The sequence below is a fragment of the Ostrea edulis genome, chromosome 9, assembly GCF_947568905.1.
Source record: "Ostrea edulis chromosome 9, xbOstEdul1.1, whole genome shotgun sequence".
Taxonomy (NCBI): domain Eukaryota; kingdom Metazoa; phylum Mollusca; class Bivalvia; order Ostreida; family Ostreidae; genus Ostrea; species Ostrea edulis.
The window spans coordinates 62,622,038-62,633,213 of NC_079172.1; the positions used below are offsets into that span (position 1 = coordinate 62,622,038).

The window sequence follows — 11,176 nt, forward strand, 5'->3', positions numbered from 1 at the left end:
TAGTATCGCCATCACAGCTATACAATACCTGTAGTATCGCCATCACAGTTATACAATACCTGTAGTATCGCCATCACAGAGTTATACAATACCTGTAGTATCGTCATCACAGAGTTATACAATACCTGTAGTATCGCCATCACAGAGTTATACAATACCTGTAGTATCGCCATCACAGAGTTATACAATACCTGTAGTATCGTCATCACAGTTATACAATACCTGTAGTATCGCCATCACAGTTATACAATACCTGTAGTATCGTCATCACAGAGTTATACAATACCTGTAGTATCGCCATCACAGAGTTATACAATACCTGTAGTATCACCATCACAGTTATACAATACCTGTAGTATCGCCATCACAGAGTTATACAATACCTGTAGTATCACCATCACAGAGTTATACAATACCTGTAGTATCGCCATCACAGAGTTATACAATACCTGTAGTATCGTCATCACAGAGTTATACAATACCTGTAGTATCGCCATCACAGAGTTATACAATACCTGTAGTATCACCATCACAGAGTTATACAATACCTGTAGTATCGCCATCACAGAGTTATACAATACCTGTAGTATCGCCATCACAGAGTTATACAATACCTGTATTATCACCATCACAGAGTTATACAATACCTGTAGTATCGCCATCACAGAGTTATACAATACCTGTAGTATCGTCATCACAGAGTTATACAATACCTGTAGTATCGCCATCACAGAGTTATACAATACCTGTAGTATCGCCATCACAGAGTTATACAATACCTGTAGTATCGTCATCACAGAGTTATACAATACCTGTAGTATCGCCATCACATTTATACAATACCTGTAGTATCGCCATCACAGAGTTATACAATACCTGTAGTATCACCATCACAGCTATACAATACCTGTAGTATCACCATCACAGAGTTATACAATACCAGTAGTATCACCATCACAGAGTTATACAATACCTGTAGTATCGCCATCACAGAGTTATACAATACCTGTAGTATCGCCATCACAGAGTTATACAATACCTGTAGTATCGCCATCACAGTTGTACAATACTTGTAGTATCGCCATCACAGTTATACAATACCTGTAGTATCGCCATCACAGTTATACAATACCTGTAGTATCGTCATCACAGTTATACAATACCAGTAGTATCACCATCACAGAGTTATACAATACCTGTAGTATCGCCATCACAGAGTTATACAATACCTGTAGTATCGCCATCACAGAGTTATACAATACCTGTAGTATCGCCATCACAGTTGTACAATACTTGTAGTATCGCCATCACAGTTATACAATACCTGTAGTATCACCATCACAGTTATACAATACCTGTAGTATCGCCATCACAGAGTTATACAATACCTGTAGTATCGCCATCACAGAGTTATACAATACCTGTAGTATCGCCATCACAGCTATACAATACCTGTAGTATCGCCATCACAGAGTTATACAATACCTGTAGTATCGTCATCACAGAGTTATACAATACCTGTAGTATCGTCATCACAGAGTTATACAATACCTGTAGTATCGTCATCACAGAGTTATACAATACCTGTAGTATCGTCATCACAGAGTTATACAATACCTGTAGTATCGTCATCACAGAGTTATACAATACCTGTAGTATCGTCATCACAGAGTTATACAATACCTGTAGTATCGTCATCACAGAGTTATACAATACCTGTAGTATCGCCATCACAGAGTTATACAATACCTGTAGTATCGCCATCACAGTTATACAATACCTGTAGTATCGCCATCACAGAGTTATACAATACCTGTAGTATCACCATCACAGAGTTATACAATACCTGTAGTATCGCCATCACAGCTATACAATACCTGTAGTATCGCCATCACAGTTATACAATACCTGTAGTATCGCCATCACAGAGTTATACAATACCTGTAGTATCGTCATCACAGAGTTATACAATACCTGTAGTATCGCCATCACAGAGTTATACAATACCTGTAGTATCGCCATCACAGAGTTATACAATACCTGTAGTATCGTCATCACAGTTATACAATACCTGTAGTATCGCCATCACAGTTATACAATACCTGTAGTATCGTCATCACAGAGTTATACAATACCTGTAGTATCGCCATCACAGAGTTATACAATACCTGTAGTATCACCATCACAGTTATACAATACCTGTAGTATCGCCATCACAGAGTTATACAATACCTGTAGTATCACCATCACAGAGTTATACAATACCTGTAGTATCGCCATCACAGAGTTATACAATACCTGTAGTATCGTCATCACAGAGTTATACAATACCTGTAGTATCGCCATCACAGAGTTATACAATACCTGTAGTATCACCATCACAGAGTTATACAATACCTGTAGTATCGCCATCACAGAGTTATACAATACCTGTAGTATCGTCATCACAGAGTTATACAATACCTGTAGTATCGTCATCACAGAGTTATACAATACCTGTAGTATCGTCATCACAGAGTTATACAATACCTGTAGTATCGTCATCACACAGTTATACAATACCTGTAGTATCGCCATCACAGAGTTATACAATACCTGTAGTATCACCATCACAGTTATACAATACCTGTAGTATCGCCATCACAGAGTTATACAATACCTGTAGTATCACCATCACAGCTATACAATACCTGTAGTATCGCCATCACAGTTATACAATACCTGTAGTATCGCCATCACAGTTATACAATACCTGTAGTATCGCCATCACAGAGTTATACAATACCTGTAGTATCGCCATCACAGAGTTATACAATACCTGTAGTATCGCCATCACAGTTATACAATACCTGTAGTATCGCCATCACAGAGTTATACAATACCTGTAGTATCGTCATCACAGAGTTATACAATACCTGTAGTATCGCCATCACAGAGTTATACAATACCTGTAGTATCGCCATCACAGTTATACAATACCTGTAGTATCGCCATCACAGAGTTATACAATACCTGTAGTATCGCCATCACAGTTATACAATACCTGTAGTATCGCCATCACAGTTATACAATACCTGTAGTATCGCCATCACAGTTATACAATACCTGTAGTATCGCCATCACAGAGTTATACAATACCTGTAGTATCGCCATCACAGAATTATACAATACCTGTAGTATCGCCATCACAGAGTTATACAATACCTGTAGTATCGCCATCACAGAGTTATACAATACCTGTAGTATCGCCATCACAGTTATACAATACCTGTAGTATCGCCATCACAGAGTTATACAATACCTGTAGTATCGCCATCTCATCTGAAAAACAAAATCCGTATACAGAGCACACGATATTTTTCCAATCTTAACATCATGGTTTCGTCAATAGTTCGTTGAGCATCATTTTTCGTTAACGTTGTATTGGTGGTTGTGCTAAACCGCGAAATGAATTCGGATCTTTGCCACTAATAGAAAAGTATAGAGTAGCTCTCCACGAAGTAAAGTATCATTGAATCCGTGCTTATTTCACGAATTATGATTTTTGCTACTAATAAAAAAAAAACTTGGAGCATTTGTAGTAAAATATCATCGAACCCGTCTTTAATGGCGATTTCACGAATCTGTGCCGCCGAAAAATCATAAAACTACAGCACAGGTATAAAAAAGAAATTAAAAAAGAGACAAACTGAACCTTGATAACAACCTGATGAAAGAAACCGTGAAAATACATCATAAAGAACAATTTCCATTGACATTGTCAAACTTGAAAATCACTTTGTTTGGCAATTTTCTCAGAAACATAAGCCGTACTTACCTGAGAACTCTCGGCGCTTTGTTGAACTAGTATTTACCTGAGAACTCTCGGCGCTGTGTTTAACTTATGTTATCTGAGAAATCTCGGTGCTGTGATTAACTAGTGTTTAACTAAAAAACACTCTCGGCGCTGTGATGAATTAGTATTTACCTGAAAACTCTCGGCGCTTTGGTGAACTAGTAATTACCTGAGAACTCTCGGCGCTGTGTTTAACTTCTTTTACCTGAGAAATCTCAGCGCTGTGCTTAACTTATTTTACCTGAGAACTCTCGGCGCTGTGATGAACGAGTATTCACCTAAGAACTTTCGGCGCAGTGATGAACTAGTTTTACCCGAGAACCCTCGGCGCAGTGATTAACTAGTGTTTAATTAAAAACACTCTGCGCTGTGATTAATTAATATTTACCTGAGAACTCTCGGCGCTGTGATGAACGAGTATTCACCTGAGAACTTTCGGCGCTGTGATTAACTAGTTTTTACCTGAAAACTCCCATCGCTGTGTTTAACTTCTTTAACTTCAGAACTCTCCACGCTGTGATGAACTAGAGTATTTACCTGAGAACTCTCGGCGCAGTGTTTAACTTATTTTACCTGAAAACTCTCGGCGCTGTGTTTAACTTATTTTACCTGAGAACTCTCGGCGCTGTGTTTAACTTATTTTACCTGAAAACTCTCGGCGCTGTGATGAACTCGTATTTACCTGAGAACTCTCGGCGCTGTGATGAACTCGTATTTACCTGAGAACTCTCGGCGCTGTGTTTAACTTATTTTACCTGAAAACTCTCGGCGCTGTGGTGAACTAGTATTTACCTGAGAACTCTCGGCGCTGTGATGAACTAGTATTTACCTGAGAACTCTCGGCGCTGTGGTGAACTAGTAATACCTGACGTCATTTGTTCTGTCACGGATTCAGTTTGGTCCGTATTCGTAGTGTACTTATCTTTAAAAAGTGAAAAAGCGAATAAACATTTTGTGTACGATTCGTACACTGAACGCATATTATGTACATAATAGAAATTCATTTTAATCAAAGTACTGAAAGTACTGAGAATCTTGTATACATGTTAGAAATCCATTTCAAAAATAATATTATATACGTATTAGAAACTCATTTTAAAAGTAATCTTATATACATGTCAGAAATTCATTTAAAAAATAATCTTATATACATGATAGAAATTCATTTTAAGAATAATCTTGTATACATGTTAGAAATTCATTTTAAAGATAATCTTATATATATGTTAGAAATTTATTTGGGAAAAAAAATCTTAGAAATCCATTTTTTAACATGTATATAAAAATATCTTGATATAACCTAATATCCCCAAACTATTAATTGTCCTCATCTAAATAGTGACTTACTCGCATATCTAGAAGTACATGTACTAATATATCCAGTACTTTTTGGCTATACATGTACACTATTCCAAAACAACTTCTTGTAAGGTATAATGTACATAACTACATATACTTATGTATATAGAAATGTGATTTTTTTTTTATCACTTTCAATAATACCACATAAAGACAGAGATTCGTCACTTCCGTTCGGGCAATCTTGTCGTCCGTCACACAGGAGGTTTCTTGAGATACAGAACATAGCATTGCATCCGTATTCGTCTTGTCGCGAGGCACATGAACCTAAAACGAATATCATATCGTGTATATTACCGCTACAACAAGAAACAAGACATCGTCAATGTATTAGAATCTCATTTAACACATGAAAACAAGAGACCAACAGTCAACTTTAATCACTCCATGAGTACATTTTTCAACTTTAATCACTCCATGAATAAATATGTCAACTTTAATCACTCTATGAGTAAATATGTCAACTTTAATCGCTCTCTGAGTAATTCTGTCAACTTTAATCACGCTATGAGTAAATCTGTCAACTTTAATCACTCTATGAGTAAATCTGTCAACTCTAATCACTCTATGAGTAAATCTGTCAACTTTAATCACGCTATCAGCTATGACATATCAAAGAATGTTTGTCTAGTTGTTTTTTTTTAAATTAACCATCTTAAATTGTTTGCAAAAAATCATTGAATGTACTAAAATCAGAAAATTCAAACACATCCTCACTGATTTCACAAATGAACATATGGTTATTAGTGCAGCTGTCGTAAAACGGATCCACTTTTGCCTCTGTGATGTTGATGCCTTCACAATCATATCTAAGTTAATAACAAATTCCAAAATGAATGACGTTAAATTGGCATAATACTTTGCAATTTTTTTTTTATTACAGATCAACGTCCCATGACCTTCACATAAGACATTTTATCAATGATTATATATATCAAAATAGAAAACTAGAATTGTAAGATAGCGATACCGTCAATGATTTGATTTAGCGGAATATACATTCATTTTGTATTAATATATCGAAAACTCCCAGAATTCAATAACTATGTGAAAAACCCTTATACTTTGATTTTCTACATAAGAATTTGATATTTTGAATTATAACTGTAAAGTATATCTATCTACAATAAACAATAGAATTTTGGATTAGATAATAAATGTAAGATGAAGATAACGAACAATGATCAATCTCATAACTCCTTTGAAATAGAGAGATGGGCAAACACGGACCCCTGAATATACCAGAGGTGGGACCAGGTGCCTAGGAGGAGTAAGCATACCCTATTGACTGTTCACACCCGCCGTGAGCCGTATATCTTGATCAGGCAAACAGCGTAAATCGTAGTCAAAATCAGTGTGCCAAGAACAGCATAACAATTGGTATGAAACAGTCAGACAGAATTTGACCCAATGATAGGTTGAATTGGCAAACTAGTTTGTTATAACGACCATAGATTTTGCAAAATGCTGACGACTTTAAACGAGACTGTTGAAACCCCTGTAACATCAACTTGTTTGTCAGTAGCCTGCCTCGTTTTAAATTGTTTATCTACACTATGCAGTAGTATTTTGGGGGTAAATAATAAATTTAAAGTATATTTACCTACAATATAAAATAGTATTTTGGGGATAAATTATGAATGTAAAGTATATCTATCTACAATATAAAATAGTATTTTGGGGGTAGATTATAAATGAATAAATATTAGTACGTACCCAGACGATCCCAGATCAATCCAGTACTGACTTTCTGGCAAACTGAAATATTTGAAAATGATTTCAACTGTCCAAAAAAAGATAACATTTCAACTGTCTGAGAATAACAATGACATTTCAACTGTCTGTGACGTCTCCATATGAGTGACCAATTATTGAGAGAGACGTTAAACAAGATACAATCAATCAATTTTTTGGAAAATAGCAATGGCATTTCAACTGTCTAAAAATACCTATCAGATTTCATCTGTCTGAAAATAACAACGAAATTTAAACTGTCTAAAAATAACAATAAGATTTCAATTGTCTGAAAATAATATGAGAATTCAACTGTCTGAAATAACAATTGCATTTCAACTGTCTAAAAATAACAATGACATTGTAACTGTCTGAAATAACAATGACATTTCAACTGTCTTAAATAATGAGATTTCAACTGTCTGAAAATAACAATGACATTTAAACTGTCTGAAAATAATCATGAGATTTCAACTGTCTGAAATCCCGTGGGGATCCGGGTTAGAATAGGTCCTCAGTACCCCTTGCTTGTTGTAAGAGGCGACTAAACGGGGCAGTCCTTTGGATACGACCGCAAAAACCGAGGTCCCGTGTCACAGCAGGTGTGGCACTACAAAGAGCCCTCCCTGCTCAAAGGCCGTAAGCGCCGAGCATAGGCCTAAATTTTGCAGCCCTTCACCGGCAATGGTGACGTCTCCATATGAGTGAAATATTCTCGAGAGGGACGTTAAACGGTATTTAATCAATCAATCAATCAACTATCTGAAAATGACAATGAGATTTCAACAGTTTGAAATACTAATGGCATTTCAACTGTCTAAAAATAACAATGAGATTTCAAATGTCTGAAAATAACAATGAGATTGCAACTGTCTGAAAATCACAATAAAATTTCAACTGTCTGAAAATAACAATGAGATTTCAACTGTCTGATTGATTGTATATTGTTACCACCTATTGCGACACGAGACATCCGTTTTTAAGGTGATCTCCGAGGACCCGTGACATTCACACCTGATGCCGAACGTTTTGCGATGGAACTGTCACTACCTGTTTTAACTACTTCGGTCTGTCGCGGTCGGGATTGGGGAACCCCGGCCTTCTGCATGCGGGGCGAACGCTCTAACCTCTAAGGCCACCGCGGCGGTGGAAATTTTAACTATCTGAAAATAACACTAGACCTTAAACAATCGGAATCAGACGTCACCATTCATAGATAAAGAATCACAATTTAGACCCACACATTCTGCTCGGGTGCTCATGGCTGCAGCAGTGAAGGTTCTCTACCATGTCGTTGTCTACTGCGACACGGGGCTCTCACATCTAAATACCGATCGTTTGGTCAAAAACAGTCACTTCCTATGTTTGCTTATTAGATTTAGACCGAGGCTCGAACTCACGCCTTCCTGGCCACGACGAGAACGTCCTAACTATCGACCAATCACAGCTGTCTATATAAACACATACGTGTAAATCCGAGTATATGACTTACCTTAAGTTGTGAATTAGGAAATCAAGTTCATTTCTAGTGTGAAAACGAGCAAGATCCGCGCCTTGAGATCTACATGTGTTGCGGCCATCATGCCAGCCAGAGGGTGAAGCCATCGTTTTGATACAATGTTTTGAAATGGTTGTTGCCCATCCCGATTCCACGTGGCAGTCTATCGTCAATTTAAAAATTCAGGTATCAGGGACAATTGTCAAAATTTAAAAATCAGAGACAATCCACAAGTCATTTAGGGGGATTGGTTGACAACATAAACCCTGTTTGTGCATGTTAAAGTGTCATTTTACTATGTTGAGACATCCTTTTTCTATGTCGAGACGTCATTTTACAATATTGAGACGTCATTTTACAATATTGAGACGTCATTTTACAATGTTGGGAGATAAATTTACAATACGAAAACGTTATTTTAGTATACTGGGATGTAATTTTACTCTTTTGACGAAGTTGAGACGTCATTTCGTTATGTTAAGACGTCATTGTGCTGTGTTGAAACGTCACTTTACCAAAGATGTCTCTTAAATGAGTTAGATTAAGTTTGATTTTAAGAGATCTTTTGTTAGATGTTTTAGTTGTTGGTGTGGAGCCTGCATACTCAGTCTTCAGTGGGGGAACCTTAGCAAAGTATGCACGTCTCACAAACCTTTTTCTTGTAAATTTACTGTGGTTATTTTGAATTACAATAGAACTCCTAACCTGCTTGAAATTCTAGAATAAACACAATAATGTAACGTTGTGGTTCAGATAACGAACATTGATCTCATACATCCTATAAAGAACACAAAGTTAAGAGTAAAGCATGCATTGACCCCGACCTTTTATAAAAACAAACTCACCTAGACTGCTAGCTTGACAAATGTAATAATGACTGTTATTGCATGGAACCCCAGACCACCAATTATTCTCCAGCATCACGCACCTGTCATCAGTGGAATTTCCTTACAATAAGACAAATAGTTCAACTATAAGAACAACACTGATCACAAGGCAATAAACATAGCGGGAAATTCAGCAATTGTCTATTTTTACTGAGTTTTGGGGATAGAAAAATTCCGAAAAAAAATACAATCGATAGGACTAGATGAAAGAGAGAGAAATAGATAGATAGATAGATAGATTTAGATAGATATAGAGCAACTGCAGAAATTGGAAACGCATAATATAATTTTCTACCGTTCAGGAGTTGAATTCCAAAAATTTCCACCCGCATAAAATACCAGTTGTACGGTAATCACATTATAATGTGTATCAATGAATGAATTCTGTACTACTCAATGACAATACAATAGCTGTTGTGATTTTAATTAAACTAAAATATTTTTCGATGCTTATTTTAATGTTAGCTCTACAATTTGCTAATTTCAGACTTATTTGATATTTGTATATATCAATTTTACCTATAGAAATTCTTGATCCGCCTCTAAAGCTGGAGAAAGAGCTGATGTCATTTCCTGTTGTCCACTTCCAGTATGTATCCTACAGTTTTAACAATTATGAAGGGTTGTACGTGATAAAATTCTAAGCAAATTGTTACTTCAATATATAATGTAGTTGTAAATTGACATCAACTAATTCACAAGATACAAAAACCAAACCGAGAATCTAACGCATTCACACGATACAGAATTAAGCATTCACACGATACAGAATTAAGCATCCACACGATACAGAATTAAGCATTCACATGATACAGAGGTAAGCATCCACACGATACAGAATTAAGCATTCACACGATACAGAATTAAGCATCCACACGATACATAAGTAAGCATTCACACGATACAGAATTAAGCATCCACACGATACAGAATTAAGCATCCACACGATACATAAGTAAGCATTCACACGATACAGAATTAAGCATTCACACGTCAGACAGTTTTTGACCCGGTGATAGGTTGTATTGGCAAAATAGATTGTTATAACGACCATAGAATTTGCGAAATGCTGACTTTAAAAGAGACTGATGAAACCCCTGCACCATCAACTTGTTTGTCAGTAGCTTGCCTTGATTTAAAAACTGATCATATGCAAAACAAGCTTTTGGGTATCGAATCTGTTGAGAGATATAAACACCATATGCAGGTGATAGTGGAATATTGCTACATAGATATGGAAAGTTGACGATGGAAAATCTGAAATCATCCCGTTAGGATGAAATATGTCGTCCCAGCAATCTTTTAACAATATAGGCCTAATTGTAGAAATAAAAGTAATAGTTAATTTTACGTTTCCTTGAAGTCCAATCCAGTAACCCTCAGACATGTCTGAAATAACCTCTGCCTGGACAAGATGTTGATCTCCTGCAGTGTCGAAACAGGCGAGGTCACCGTGAGGAAACAGACGACACTGATCACGTGCTTCCCGCCAAGGCCTGGCCTCTCGAAACGACTTGTAGCATTGACTACCATGAAAAACCCATCCTTGGTAGCAAGTTTTCTCTAGAGAAAACATTTAATTACATATAGTATGTAGCCAAACTTAATCTTATTTGCAAAACAAATATGAATGTTAATCACGGCAGGTTATGAAGAGGGTACTGGACTAGCTCTATATACAATTAGAAATCAGTGGTTTATAAGAGGGTAGTGGACTAGCTCTATATATAATTAGAAATCTGTGGTTTATAAGAGGGTAGTGGACTAGCTCTATGTAGAATTAGAAATCAGTGGTTTATAAGAGGGTAGTAGACTAGCTCTATGTAGAATTAGAAATCTGTGGTTTATAAGAGGGTAGTGGAC

At 36.5% G+C, this 11,176-nt stretch overlaps 1 protein-coding gene across 1 annotated transcript in view; it reads right to left on the reverse strand.

Annotated features, from left to right (window-relative positions):
* Positions 1 to 10,889, reverse strand: part of LOC125658642 (latrophilin Cirl-like) — a 60,432-nt gene extending 49,543 nt beyond the window's left edge. The window contains exons 1-9 of the mRNA XM_056150812.1: positions 10,665 to 10,889; positions 9,833 to 9,911; positions 9,272 to 9,373; positions 8,421 to 8,589; positions 6,911 to 6,952; positions 5,912 to 6,003; positions 5,339 to 5,461; positions 4,665 to 4,757; positions 3,302 to 3,321 (exon numbers count right to left, since the gene is read on the reverse strand). Of these exons, the coding sequence (XP_056006787.1) occupies positions 3,302 to 3,321; positions 4,665 to 4,757; positions 5,339 to 5,461; positions 5,912 to 6,003; positions 6,911 to 6,952; positions 8,421 to 8,589; positions 9,272 to 9,373; positions 9,833 to 9,911; positions 10,665 to 10,889 (945 nt within the window). The remainder of the gene's footprint in view (positions 1 to 3,301; positions 3,322 to 4,664; positions 4,758 to 5,338; positions 5,462 to 5,911; positions 6,004 to 6,910; positions 6,953 to 8,420; positions 8,590 to 9,271; positions 9,374 to 9,832; positions 9,912 to 10,664) is intronic.
* Positions 10,890 to 11,176: the final 287 nt, after the last annotated feature.